Here is a 14666-nt window from a genome sequence, read left to right on the forward strand (position 1 = left end):
TGGCCCAGCCGCCCCTCTCAGGGTTTTTGTATCTCCAAATATCACTCCAAATGGGGCGATCTGGGGACTGTGGAGAGGTGCCTGGCGCTGTTGGATGCTCCCACTTCTAAACGCTGGCAATTTTAAGGTGTGCGCAGTGGCACTGCTCAAAGCGGGTTCCCTCTGCGTGTGGCGTCCCTGGGGAAGGCGCTCCTGCAGGAACTACTTTAAAAGCCCCAGAGAGAGCCTGGATGTGCCCGCTGGTCTGACCCGCTGCACCCAACGCTTACACATCCAAACTCGGAGCAACCCAGGGGCCGGCGGCACCCCCTGTTTGACGGGGTGGCACTTCCAAGGGACACACAAAAGTGGTGTCCCACGCGTGTCTGCAAAGCCCCCGGGGCGCTTCCTCGCAGCGATCCCCCCGTGTCCGGCTCCGCAGCCGCTGCGGGCGGGGGCTGCGGGCGGGGGCTGCGGGCGGGGGCTGCGGGCGGGGGCTGCGGGCGGGGGCTGCGGGCGGCTCCGCCCCGGCGCTCCGCGCTCCCCGCCCCGCCGGCCGCCCGGCTCCCGCCGCCGCGCCTGCTGCATGCTCGGTGCTCAGCCCCAGCCGGAGGTGGAAGATGGCGGAGCCGGGGCCGGATTGCAGCTCTCTGCTCGACGAGGATCTCTCCTCCTTCGTCTTCAGTTACCTAGCGGACAGCCAGGTAGGCGGCGCGGGGGGGGCTCTGCTGCGCGACTCCCCGGCGCTGCACCGGAGGGGGGAGCTGGACGGACCCCCCCGCTGCTTGCCGGGGCACCCCGGGGAAGAGAAGAGCCGGCGCTGCCGGAGCGGGGCTGCGGGGCCCGGCTCGTTCCGCCGGGTGCCCGGGGTGTGCGGCGGTCCCGTTCTCTCCGCGGCTGCGGAGCCGGCCGCCCGCGGGGCTGTGCGCGCCCCTCCCGGGGCTCCCGGGCGGCCGCAGCCCCGCAGCCCCGCCGGCGCTTTCAGCACCACTCGCACGTGGACTCCCGCGCCCCCCCCATCGGCCGGCAGTCTGGGGGGACAGGGGACAAGTTGATGGCTCGATGGGTTTCGGTGCAGAAGCACCCCCCGGTTGTTAGGGCTCCCCCGAAGGTGGGGAGGGGGCGGCGCGGTGGTGGGGGGGGCTCCGCAGGGGGCTGCGCGGTGGGGGCTGATAGAGCCGGGCTGTGGGATGAGTCATGCCGAGCGTCAATTCCACGCATACGGGCTGGGATCTTGGGGGATGGAGGTTTGGGGAGGGGGGGTGCGACAGCGACAGGGGTCTCGGTGCTGCGAGTCGCCGGCTCCAAAATGTGGATGGGCTGTGTTTTGGACGGAGCCGGGTATTAAAATCAGATTAAGGCTCCTTGGCAGCTCCGGCGGGATCACGAGAGCGAGCCGTGCTGGCTATAGGGCTCGCATGCTTTTCCATTTTGGGGGCTGCAAGAGAGGCGCTATACAATAAACCGGGCAGGAGCCGGAGCCGGGGCTGAGCCCGAGCACGGCCGCGCATTTCGCAGTCGGCTCGATGAGGCTGCTGCTAGTGGGAAGAGTTTTCTGTAGTTATTTATCATCCCCCCCCGACCCTTCACTTTCATAACCACGGATTACAAAATAGCTCTGATTGTGAAGCGAGCGCATTCATCCCAACCCTTGCTCTCTCACCAGCTCAGCCCCGCGATTGCAAACAGCCAGGAGCGTGTGTGTTTGTGGGGGACAGGACCTGGGCTAATCCTGCCGCCGTTTGGGTTCAAAACAAACACGGGCTCGAGACCTGGTAAATCAGATTTGCCCGCGGTGCGTGTGCCAGCCAGAACCAGGCAGGGCTTGCCACCGGCCAGACTGATGTAGTCCCGGCACCTCTGCCCGCCTGCACCAGCGCCAGAGCGCTCCGGCTTGGCACGGGACCGGGCGGCGTCTGGGGGCAGAGCAGGGGGAGGCAGCCTGGCTTCTTAACCGAGAGCTGCTGACAGGTTGATTACAGCAGGAGGGTCAGGAAAGGTGAGAAGTGGGCCGAGATTTTTGTAAGCACTTTGTGGGTTTTTTCCATTTTGTTATTGCTGAGGGAGCCCATGGGCTTGCGGGAGAGGAGGCTGGCTGTGTGGGACACTGTCCCCCGAGCGGGCTGCATGTGTGGGATGCCATCCCCTGGAAGAATGGCACAAAGGCTGCAGCCTCCACCAGCCCCACTGCTCCCTGAGCAGGTGAAAGTTCCTGGCTCCACTTCCCTATAATAACCCTCCTGTTCTCAGTGTGTTAACCACGACATGAAAAGCCCTTATGGTTGCAGCATGTGCCTGGAGCCTTGTTTCTCTTTTTCTTTGCTTTTTGGTCAGCCTTTGATGTGCCAATTTAAGAATCTTATTGCAAAAAGCGACTGCTAAGAGAGGGGAAAAAAAAATTATACGAATTGTCACATCTCTCTCGTGCAAGCCCACCATGTTGTGAATATTCCCTAAATATTTAGAACTGTGTAATGGCCTGTGCTGATAGGAGACAATGTTGATGAAACGCTGTTGGCTGTGTCCCCTGTTTTCTCTCCCGGCCCCCGGCGTGGTCTCTGCTGGAGGGAGCAGCACAGGTAGCGCTGCTCTGAAATCTGCAGGTGTGGGAGGAGAGGAGCAGCGGGGGCAGCGTTGCAGCTCGCTGCAGCTCCCGTGCAGCCCCTCTGTGCTCTCCCGTCCGGCGCCTGCTTTCGATAATTCCGTTTCCTCTTCTGACCCCACGTGCGCTGAGGGGCTCAGGGCTGCGATGGGAAGAAAAGAGAAGACGGATAAAGGAAGAAAAAACAGCCCCCCCCAGCTATGATTTGCATGCGTTTGCTAAGAACCGCCTGAAGTTGTAAGCATGTGTTGTGCTTGTACCTTAACCTCTGATGAAACTGGGGGAAGGCTCCAGCCCTGGCTCTGTCACATGCTGCTTCTAACTGGGAGGGGAGGCGGGCCGGGCTGGCGCTGACGTCTCTCCCCATTACTACTGTACGAGCCTCTGCTTACAACTGGGTTACTGCCTCCTCCGGGGAGCCCCCAGGCTGCTGCCCCAGGGACCCCAGTGCCCCAGCACGGAGCAGGTTGTCCTGAGAGGCTGCGCTGTCAGGAGGCCACGGGATGATGAATAGTGGCCGTTTCCTTCGTGGAAATTTTGAGGAACTGGGACTCTCCTGCTCGCTCGCCCCTGCTTCTCCCTGTCCTGCTTTTGCTGTAGGTTGTGAGAAGGGCGCAGTTGGTGCAAGTGCCAGGTGATCCTTTCCCCTCCAGGGGAGGAATCCTGAGCATGGCTCTCAGGGAGACGCACAGGGGTATCTGCATCAGTCCCTTATTCACAAGGGTTTGTGCTGAGGGTGCCAGCTAACCTCTATTTACATATCGAGGACAGCGATGATTCACGTGGTACCTGCATTGCTACAGAAAGAAAATCAGGGTTTTTCACTTGATATCTGCCTTTCTCCTGCCAACTCCTTTTTCCATTTTTTTTCTCTTTTTTCCTTTTTTTTTCCCAACAACAACAAAAAAAAAAGTGATTTTGTTCTGCTGCGCCTCAAAATGTGTCATTTCTGAGCCTCCTTAATCCATTTTGTGCAACTCTGCTGCTCAGAGGTATGAAGCTGGTTGTAGCTGGTTCATCTGCTGGCACCAGGCGCTGGGAAGTGCCAGCCAGGCAGCTCTGCCGAGAGCACCACGAAGCAGCTCTCAGCATCCCTGTGAGAGGCTGGAGCACCGTGGCTGTAACGGCTTCAATTCGTTTAAAAACCCCAAACAAAGTGCAGCAGGAGGGGGGAAAAATAATAATAAAAAGAACCCAGGCTGCTTCTCAGAGGGATGTTTAAAGATCACATGAACTGAAATACAATATTCCCTCTTTAACTTCCCAGCCCCCTGCTAACAGCTTAATCCATCGATGAGTGCAGGAGGCACAGCGAGCCCGCGCTGGGTTGGCATTTCTAGTGCTGAAGTGGGGATGCATCTCTGATTTCTGATAGTCCTCACTGAGCTGACCGATATCCTGCTTTCTGTGGCTTTTCTCTCGAAGATTTGGGGTGGGTTTGGATGATGGACAGCCCGAGGGCCTGTGCAAAATGCATCCTCAGCTGCATTGCTGCAGCGTGGGTCGAAGGGCTGCTGCAGTGGCCGAGCTGGAGGAGGCTGAAGTTTTCTGGGAAGCAGGGTGGCTGTGTCCTGGTGGCTGTGTGCTGGAGCTGGGGGTGCTGGTTGTCCCCTGGCTGTCCCCAACATCAGGCTGTGAAGACTGGCGAGCACAGCAGAGTCTGAGCTGAGCCAGGAGAGAGAGAGCAGCCGGAGGGAGAGGAGGGCTGGGCTGGAACCTGCTCCTCAGAGCCTGCCCCCACACCTGCCTGCCTTCCCCCTGGGATTCTGACCTGTGTTCCCCACCTCAGGGGTGCCCTACACCGAGGGTTTTCCCCCACCTGCCTGCCTGCGCATCCCTGCCCTGTCTCATGCTGTAATGGAAAGGCACCTCTCCAACAGGTGAATAATTAAGGGCTCAACGAGGGCCTCCAGCAAAGGGAGCTTTGTGAGGGAGAGGGATCTCTCTCACATTAACCTTTCCAATGTCAAAAGCCTTTTTGTAGGGAGGAACTCCACTTACACGAGCTCTTTGGCGCGGTTGGTTGGCTAATTAAAAATGCTCTGGGAATGCCCGTTCCAACCCCAGACTCCTGGTTTTGGGAAATGGGTTCCATGTTTCTGGTGCAGGGCTGGGGACAGAGATGCCACAGGCTGGCTCCTGGCAGATGATTTGATGTGGTGCCAAGGGCAGGAGCCCACCAGGCTCTGAGATCCCCTTTGATGGGGCTGGGGGCTGTGGCAGGATGTGGGAGCTGCAGTGCTGTAGTAACGGGACAAGGAGAATGGATCCAAACTGACACTGAGTAGGTTTACAGGAGACACTAGGAAAAAACTCTTCCCTTTGAAGGTGGAGAGGCCTTGGCACAGGTGCCCAGAGAAGCTGTGGCTGCCCCTGGATCCCTGGAAGCGTCCAAGGCCAGGCTGGAAGGCATCCCTGCCCATGGCAGGGGGTGGAATAGATGAGCTTTAAACTCTCTTCCAACCCAAACAATTCTATGATCCCGTGAAGGACACGATTCCCCCTGGCCAGCACGTGCCAGCACCATGGAGGCTTGGGGACATCCCCGTGCTGGGGCAGAGACATTGTGCAGGGCCAGTCTGCGCTGCTGCTGCCAAATGCCACCACCGGAGCCACCACTTCTGCATGCCCATGGCCCTGGGGAGATGCTGTCACCAGGGCAAGGGGCACTGTCCCTGTGTGGCTCTGCAGCAGCGTCAGGGAAGGGAAGTGCTGTCCCCAGAGACGTGGCTCCACCGGGACCACGCGTGTGGCACCGCTTGGCCGCCACCGCGGAGCCGGGGACGCGAGGTGCTGGCAGGGCCTCGGCTGCAGACACGTTTGCCGGAGGAATCGGCTTCAGGCTCCCGCAGCTGAGCCCTGCTCCATGGCAACCCGGCGCGGGCTTATATTTCTCGTGACTGCTTGGCAGCCTGGAGTGATTTAGCAGGGGGGAACTCTGTGTGCGCCGGAGCCACCGCCAGCGCGGCCCTGCCACGGTGACCGCCACGCTCCCGGCCATGTGGGGCTCCCAGCCATGTGGGGCTCTGGAGCCATGTGGGGCTCCTGGCCATGTGGGGCTCCCGGCCATGTGGGGCTCCCAGCCATGTGGGGCTCCTGGCCATGTGGGGCTCCAGGGCCCTGTGGGACTCCAGGCCGTGTGGGGCTCCAGGGCCATGTGGGGTTCTTGGCCGTGTGGGTCTCCAGGCTGTGTGGGGCTCCAGGGCCATGTGGGGTTCTTGGCCGTGTGGGGCTCCTGGCTGTGTGGGGCTCTGGCACCCTGCCCACAGCCCAGGAGTGGGCAGGATCCCACCTCCTGCTGCCTGCAGAGCCACCTTCTCGCCTGGACAAGGGGGTTTTAAGATGCCTGTGCTTGTAGTGAGGAGACAGGGACTAAAGGTTGAAGTTAATGGGGCAGGTGGTCAGGTGAGGTAGTGACCTACTTCCAGGGGCACGGGCACCGGAGGCACTGGGTGATGGTCCAGCCAATGTGTTTCCCTTCCCTTATCGCTCAGCCAATCTGCTTTTCAGCACTTTTCCTGAACTCTGGCTTACAAATTATTATTTATTTATTTATGGCGGTTGGGTTGGTTTTTTTTCTTTTTCTTTCAATACCGGGAGCTTCCAAGAAACGCCAAAGGACTTTGCACAGGTCTGGCTGCACTCAGGGCCTTGTCAGCCCTGTCCTCATCCAGCTCCACTTCCCCACGTGGAGGCAACAGCCAAGGCCGAGCTGCTGCATTAAACCAGTTCACTTCTGAATTAACACAGGGAAAAGTAAAAGCTGGAAATCTCCTTTGGCCCTGGGAGATCTGGAAACCCACTGGGGGAGGGGTTCTCCATGTGGCAAGCATGGTATCTGGTGGTTCAGCTGGTGGGGGATGTGGAGGGGCTGTGGCAGCCCCGGGGACACGGCCCCATGCAGTAGCCAGAGTCACCTTTGATCTCTATCGGCCGGGCAGCAGTGTGGGGCTTAGGGAAAATACTTCCCTTATCTCACATCCCAGTGTCCCGAGGCAAAGCCTGCAGGCACTGAGAGCTGGGTGGGCACCCCAGCACCAGGAGTTCTCCTGGAGGGAGCATGATGATGCTGAAAGGTGCCAGGAGCTTTTTACATCTGTGTCTCCTGTGCCAGGAGCTTTTTCCATCTGTGTCTCCTCTGTCCCCACGGCCCCCTGCCCACCCAGATGGGGACAAAGGCTGGAGAGCCCATGGAGGGCTGATGTGACACTTCTCCCTTCCCCTGGGATGAGCAGTACATGCTTTATATGGATGTTTTTGTGCTGAGGTGGCGCCTCCAGCTCTTGCAGGGACTCCAGTTGCAGGGCAGCAGCATATCTTCACTGAGATGCATTTTCTGAATTCTTCCTGTGCACCCTGTGGCCGGGGCAGCACCGCAGCCCCTCTGCTGAGCCAGCCACGGCCAGGCCCCTTGGTTCCCGTTTCATTTTGCTGCCAGTTGGGCTCAGGGAGCAGCAGCTCAGCACTGCTGTCACTTCTGCTCCCCCCTTTGTCTGGGGAGGCTGCAGGACACGCTTTGTCCCCGGCATGTGGGGGGACGGTGTGGGAAGTGTCATCCTTTCGCCCCCGCTGCCAAAAGCTGTCTTCCCCACCTATTCCCCGAGGAACCTTCATTTCCTAATTTTCATGGACGTCAAGAGCAAGGAAATCCTGTGGTGAGGGCCGAGCGTCCTGGCCGGGGCTGCGGGCCGAGCTGGGGCAGCCTGGGATGGAAGGAAGCCCAGCTGCCTCTCTTCATGTTTGTTCTCCTCCCTCCTGCACCCTGCAAGGGGGGATGTGGCTTTCACAAGTGACAGCTGGGGACCTGGCTGTCCTGCCACGAGGTGACCCATGGCTGGAGCAGCCCCAGCTGTCCCTGGGGGTGCAGCATTTTTGCTGAGCGTTTTTTTTTGCGTTTTTTAGCCAAGTTCCTAGGTAGGAGGGAGTCGCGTTATTATTTTTTCATGAAGAAAGTGCATGTGTAGCTGCAGGGTGTCAGGGGGCTGCCATGATCCCTTGCATGCACGCAGTTCTGGCACACTGGGCAGCAGCCAGGCTGGCTTGGAGCTGAGACCAGCACTGGTCACCCCGAGGCCGTGGCTGTGCACATGCCAGGGTGGCAGCGAGGAGCTGGAGGTAACAAACGTGACACTCACAGCTCTCCTGGAAGGATGAAGCCGGGCCAGGCTCTGGCTCTCTATCCCCTGCAGAGTCCAGTCCCTCTGCCAGCATCGTGTGGTAACACTGGTGGGCACAGAGCTGGTGGTCCTTTGCTCCACGTGTGCTGCCCAGGCATAGCCCACAGTCCTGGGCCAGATCCCAGAGCCCGTGTGTGGCAGAGCTGGCCAGGGGCTCACCTTGGCTGGTGCCAGGTGAGCTGCCAGCACCCGCTCCTGCCACGCACAGGCTGCTCACCGGGCACCAGCACGGCGGGGCTGAACTTTGTCCAGCTTCAGCCCTGATTTCTTGGCACCTTCCCTGCCTCAGTGCAAATGTTTGCAACTTCCACAGCCCTTGGCTTCCAGCTAATTAAACTTTGCATTCCTGTTGGCTCCCTGCAAACCCAGGCTGCTTCCCTTTGCCCCGGGCTGGGGGACCTGGGGCTCTGCCTGTGCCAGGTGTGTGTGGCTCAGGGCCACCTTCCTGCACCTTCACTGCAGGAGGATTTTCAAACCTCTGCTCCAGCGGCATCAGCCCCAGAGCTCTGCACAGCTGGAGATTTAAACCACCAGCATCGTTTCTCCTTTTGAGCAGGCTTGCACACAGTCACGACCAAACCGTGCTGATAATGAAAAGAAAAAAAAAAAAAAGCAAATTTTTTTCTTAAAAAGGAAGTTTCTGTTTCTGTGTGGGCCCCACTGGGAGGCTGGCGCATGCGGGTTTCCAGTGCTAGAACCCATTTCCCAGGTAACAGAACTCCAGCCTGTGAGAACTGTGTGGTTTTCTCAGGCTGAAAGGTTGGACGGTATTTGAGCTGCTTTTTTTTTTCCTTGTTGCTGTGTCCTTTTAAGAAGGAATAAGTATGTCTATTTATATGTATTTTGAAAATGAAAGCACGTGGCCCGTGTCCCCAGAAACCCTCACGGTACATGTTGCCAGCCAGCTCTGGGGGGACACTGCTTTGCTGGTGACCATTCCCAGCCCATCCCATCAGCAGAACTGGAGCTGGGGATGAGCTGTGGTAGGTGCAGGACGTTCTCCTGGGAATTCTCCAAGGCTTTGGGATGTGAAAGTGGATGCAGCAGGAAGGAAGTTGGTGGCTGAGAGGAGCGCGATGTCATGGGGGGAATGTTGGGACAGCAGGGATGGGAGGGGCTGCAGCTGCTCACTTCTTTATTCCTGTTGACTCCTCCTGCCCGTGCTTTGAGTGGTGCTGCCTGGCCTCCCTGCAGTGCTGGCTTCTCCCTTCCTCTGCCAGGGCATCTGGGATGCAGAGTGGTTTCCCTGGGGAGAACTGAGGGTCTGCCTGCCCTGGCTGCCTCCTCTCAGTGTCCACCTCAGTGTCCAGCAGTGCCCGCTGCCCATCTGCCCAGAGGAGCTGCAAACTCGTCTGCACATCCAGCTGAGTCAAAAATACATGAAAGGCAGATTATCAGGGGGAGACTGTCCTCATCTCTGCCGCTCACTTATGGCAGTGCAAGGACCTGGAAATACAGCTTTCAAGTTTCTCTCTGTATTTATGTAACCCAAACGAACTCTTTTTTGGAAAGAGCCACTCTGTCTCATTTAGATACCTAAATATAGCAGCCTCTCCAGAGGGAGGATTAGCCTGCGAGTGCCCTGGCGGGTATGGGACCTTTGTGCACGGGTGTTATGGGGAGTTTGAACCTCATTCAGTGGGGCCTGGGGGGATTATTCCCCTTGCCATTATCAGGGTGGGCTTGCAGTGTTCTGGGTCAGCGGGGATCTCATGGCAGTGACCGGGTTGGGAAGCACAAACCTGTGGAGATGTGGACTGCAGGGTTTTTTCTAAATGTCTCGATGCCTTTTTGAGGCCAGGGCCCTTCTATGCCCAAACATGCTGTTTGTTATTGTGCCCTGTGGAGGGAGGATCTGTGCTCCAAAGCACTGAAGGAGAGCTGAGCTACGGGGTGAAACCTCCACATCCAGCCCTGCCAAAGGGCCCTGTGGGGCTGCAGCTCCTCGGGGTGATCAGTGAGGGCTGTTGGGGATGAATCACCCCCACAACGTGGCTGGGTGGAAAGGCAGGGAAGTGCAAGGGTCCTTCTGTGCCCATAGGTGCACCTCAGATAAGGTGCACCTTTAGGGAAAGGTGTGGGACCAAGCCTTTGAAATGCCAAGCTGAGGGACACCCCAGAGGTGCCATTTCCCTTTGCCAGGGATGTTCATGGGCATTCAGGGACACCCACCCTCCTGGGCACCAGGGCGTGCACACCTCCAAGATGAAGGTGTTGGCAGAATCCGGGCACTGTGCACATCCCATGGAGCCGCTTCTGCTTCTTCACACACACCAGAGCTCTTTGCCTTTGGATGAGCACAAGAGATGGGTCTGACTATGTGGCATGGGGGGCCTCTCGTGCACCCCCTGGCATCAGCCAGGCTTGCACCTTGCACCAGGCATTGATGGAAGCTGAGTTTCTCAGAGGTGCACAGGGTGACCTTTGCTTTTGTCTTGTAACATTTCCAACTGCCCTGCAAGTGAGGGTGTCACTTCCAAGGAAGTGGGGAGTGGCTGGCTGTGTGTGTGTGTGCTGGTGTTCCAGGGACTTGGTGATACATGCTGCAGGAGTCTCTGCAGCAGGCTCATTTTGAGAGTGTGGAGAGGACAGCCTTGTGTTCCCTCTGTTCCTGCCTGCTTTGCAGGGCTGACACAAGAGCGGCTCCCTGGTCTGGGGCTGCTGCAGGGGCTCCTTGGGATTTGGAGACACACAGGAGCTGCCTTGTGTTTTCTTCAGGAGAGCAGAGAGTCCCTCAGCTGTTTGAGCACTGCCTCTGTGCTTTTGGTGTGCTTTTGGCTCTGCCTCCCTGCACACCTTGTCCCCCCGCTGCCCATCCTTGCTCCTCGCTGTGCTCAGCTCAGCTATGCAGCCTGTGGTGTGCAGGCTCCTCTGCCATCCCCTGGGGCAGGAGCCACCTGGCTGAACCGTGGGACCCCGGGGATGTGTCAGTGAACACCTGCACGCTGGCTGCACACAGTGCCCTTGGACAACCTTGTGAGCCCCGCTGCCGTGTCCCCTCAGCTCCCAGCGGGCACCAGCCAGGTCCTGTTTGGGCACTCCCCAAGTGTTGGGCCCTAGCAGGGTGCAGGTGGAATGGACAAGGCAGAGGAAGCAGAAGGGGAGGAGGTGGCACGGTGGGCTCTATGTGGAGGGCTCGCAGTGTCCCCAGGATCCCCGGGCTCCTGGCAGATGGCTGCAGCCCTCCCGCCCTGCTCCGAGGAATACAAATGTGCGGCAGATACGGTTACCCGGCCTGGCAGCGGTGTTGGCTTTCATCTGGATCGATATCCCTGCTGGCCTGCGTCTGCGGGAGCGCTCGGCTGGCAGCACAAGGCTGCCCAGGAGCAGACACCCGCCCGGGCTCTGCTGCAGCCCCTGCCCGTCCGTGTGTCCGGCTGCCTCGGCGTGGTGCGGCCGCAGCCGCGCTGTCCGGCTCCGTCATGCGTAAAATGTAATAAATAGGGCCATAAGCCTTTTACAAAGTCTATTTCCACTCTTGGATCCGGGATTTAATGCATGGCTGCTTAGAGAGGCTGAGGATTTCAGGGGTCAGCAAGGCTAATTGCACTGCTGGAATAAAAGGGTGAGTGGTGAGGATCCTGCCCGCCGGCAGGAGCGGGTGCCGGGGGTCCCAGCCCCCCACCTACTGCCCCGGCCCTTTGTGCTCCCTGCCAGCGGTCTGGGAATGCCAGGGCCAGGTGTGGCGGCTTGGCGAGGGCAGGGGTCCCCAGGGAGGTCTCTTTTGGGGCCCGGGAGGCCGAGCCAGCTGGGGAGTCACATGCTGCAGGTGTTCAGTTCCCCGCTGCTCCGTGGTGTCTGTGTGTGTCTGCCCAGGCACGGCTGGCTGGAGCGCTTGATCTTAGATTACCTGTAAGCCAGGGAAAGCCTCTGCGGGGCCAAGGGCCAGTGAGGATCAGGGCTGTCCCGGTGCCAGCTCAGCCCCAGCCTGCAGCATCTCCTTCAGCTGCAGAGGGGAGCTGGGTACCACCCTGCCAGGCTGTGCCAGCGGGCCCTGATGTCACCAACTGGGATGTGATGTGTGTCCTGTGGCAAGGGGACAGCCCCACTAGGAATGGAAATGGGGGAGAGACCTGAATGGGGGTGCTCCAGTGCCAGGTGTGCTAAGTGGCCAGCACAGGGCTGGGGTCAGGACCTGGACAGAGCTTTCCTGGAGGTGCCAGGGAGGGGCTGATGGGATGTGCGGGCTCTGCATCACCAGGACAACCGGCAGCCACACGCTCTGTAAGGAGGGGGACCCAGATGCCCCGAGGCGGCCGGGCGTGCGCCCTGTGCCAGCCTCTCACTCTGGCAGGGCTGTGCCGCTGGCCACGGCAGACGGAGGACGCCGGCTCCGCTCAGTGACTCCGCTGGCTGATCCCGTCATCTCCATCTCGCGCCAAGTGCTGAAGTCGCCATGGAAACCGGCATGGCAGCAGCCTCGCCAGCATCCTCACTGCCAGCGCCCGGCCGGTGCCGCGCCGGTGCCGGGTGACCGGTGGCAGCCTCGGCCACCTCTGCCTGTCCCCGTTCCTTGAGGCTGTCCGTCTTGCTGTTGGGCTTGGGGATGCACATGGGGCCTTCCCCAGAGCCACGGCAGGGCCCGATGCATTAGAGCTCCTCCATCCCGCAGAGCCTTGCAGGAAGCACAAAGCAAAAGCCCGAGTGTATTGCTATTAATAGTACCTGCTCACAAAGTTATCTTTAGCTGCACCGCTCCCACCTTCATTCATAACAGCCATGGCACGGGCCTGACTCTTCTCCCTGCTGCTGGAGTGGCTTTGAGGTAACCCCGGCATCCCCAGGTGCCCCACTCGCCTGGGCTTCCATCACTCAGCAGCCTTTCCTCTGCCTGAGGAGAGGGAAGAGCTGCAAACCTTTCCCTGTAGTGAGAAATGAAGCTGGATTTCTTTTCCAGGGCTCATTTTTCTGTGCTGACCGTAACTCTGAACTCTGCTTGGCTTTGCCTCTCCTCCCACGTCGCTCCTGTGCAGCAGGGTTGTGTCTTGCCAAAGGCTTTCTCCCTGGAGCATCCCTGCTGGAAGTCCATACTGGTGCTGGGATTTTGCTTGATCAGTGGAGGAGGCAGTGTGTGAAGTTGACTATTGGGGATGGAGTATTTTCCCCTTGTATTTCAGTGGGTGTTTTTATGGGTTTCAAGCTGTGGTCCTCCCTTCCCAGCATCTTTCATCTCCAGAGCTCACACAGTTCCTGGAGGGGTGCAGGGCTTTGAAAGGGCTTTGAGGATTCAAGGGCTCATCCCACTGCTTTGAGGCAGCATCTCCCACCATTGCCAGGGAAGGGCTTGTTGCTCCTATTCTTGAACTCGGCAGTCACCGAGTTCCTCGGGTTCCTGGGTTAATCTGTTCCTGCCTTTAATGAGCTGCCTCATTAAAGTGTTTTTCCCTAATAACCAACCCTCCGGGCTGGGTGATGTTCAGCTGCAGACAACTGGAGACCTGCAGGCTGCAAAGGGCTGTTCAGACTGGGTGTGGGGTGCAGGATGAGCACCATCCCTCCTCTCTCACACGGTGCCAAAAAGGCTGTGAAGGGAGCAGCTCAAAGCACCCCAAATCTGCCTCTCCTGGGCTCCAGCACCAGAGCCACTGCACCCACAAACTACAGGGCAGGCTGTACTGAGGGTGGCATCTGCCCTTGGGGTGCAGCAAACTGGGGTACTGGGACTAACCCATCCTGCTGCAGAGTCTTCCTACAAAATGTTCTTACCCAGGGGTTGGACATCACCCTAGGAGCCAAACCTGTGGGTGCATGCCTGCACCCCTTGGGCTGGGAGGCATCTGCCCAGCCCTAATGAGGGGTTTGAGCTGCTTGCCTTGGTGCCTGGGAGCTGATCTGGCTGGTTTGGATAAATGGAAATGGAAATCTCCCTCCTGGGGGCCTGCTCTGTGTGGAGGTGTGCACACACAGCTTGCAGCCATGGCCTCCTGGGAGCATCCATCCTGCAGGCATCTGTCCCACCTGGTCCCCCTGTCCTGCAGGCATCTGTCCCACCTGGTCCCCCTGTCCTGCAGGCATCTGTCCCACCTGGTCCCTCAGCTCCGTGGCGGCTGCCCTGGGCCAGCAGGAGGAAGGCTGGGAGCCCTTGGAGCAGTGGCTCCACAGGAGCAGCTTCAGCAGAGCCTCTGGTGAGGCAGCAGCTGCCACAGCCCCTGTCCCCGGCCGTGGTTTTTAGGGTGTCAATGATGCAAGGCAGGAAGGTGCCTGGTTCTGGGGCTGCTCCATTTATATTTAGCTGACCCAGTTGCTGAGCAGGGGCTGCTGGTCCCTCCTGGTGCTGCACTTGGGGTGCTGTGAGGGAATGCAGCAGCAGCATCCGGCTGGGAGCGCAGGGCTGAGCTGAATTCCTGCATCCCTGCATCCCTGCATCCCTGCAGTCTGCTCTGGAAGGGCTGGACTGTGCTGGCTCCCACCCTGCAGCCTGCCAGCCCCACAGCAGCCCTCCCAGCCTCCCCCATGCAGCAGCACCCCAGATCCCCCAGGGAAGGAGGAGCTGTGCTGCCCCAGCAGAGGTGGGGAGGCAGCAATTGCTGCTGCAGGGAGCAGCCTGATGTTGTGCACAGACTGAGGCAGCAGCGGGCACTGCTCCAGCCCCGTTCCTGGAGCCCTCCCATGGGGCTCTCCTGCCTCTCCAGCCTCAGCTCACCCCGCCAGCATCCTGCTGCTGTCTGCGGTGGGTGCTGCCGCTGTGTGAGGGGCTTCAGGGAACTCCTGGAAAGCATGGGCTGCCAAAACACACCCTCCCAGTGCCAAGCACCTGCGAGGCAGCTGCTTCCCCAGGGCAGGAAGGAGATAAAAAGAAAATCTCTTTCAAAGGCAGGGTGGCCTCCTCCCCGGGATCAGGGCTTGTGGCCAGGATGCTTTCCCGAAAAGAGCCGCAATCGCTGCGTAGAGAGGGGCTGGAGGGGACA

The 14666-nt window shown here is 59.4% G+C and overlaps 1 protein-coding gene across 1 annotated transcript in view; it reads left to right on the top strand.

Moving 5' to 3' along the window:
• The first annotated feature begins 599 nt into the window (after nucleotides 1–599).
• PPARGC1B (PPARG coactivator 1 beta) overlaps nucleotides 600–14666 on the top strand; it is a 44114-nt gene continuing 30047 nt past the window's right edge. Inside the window, exon 1 of the mRNA XM_059483948.1 lies at nucleotides 600–683. Within this exon, the coding sequence (XP_059339931.1) occupies nucleotides 600–683 (84 nt within the window). The remainder of the gene's footprint in view (nucleotides 684–14666) is intronic.

This window comes from Ammospiza nelsoni, chromosome 16, assembly GCF_027579445.1.
Source record: "Ammospiza nelsoni isolate bAmmNel1 chromosome 16, bAmmNel1.pri, whole genome shotgun sequence".
Lineage (NCBI taxonomy): Eukaryota > Metazoa > Chordata > Aves > Passeriformes > Passerellidae > Ammospiza > Ammospiza nelsoni.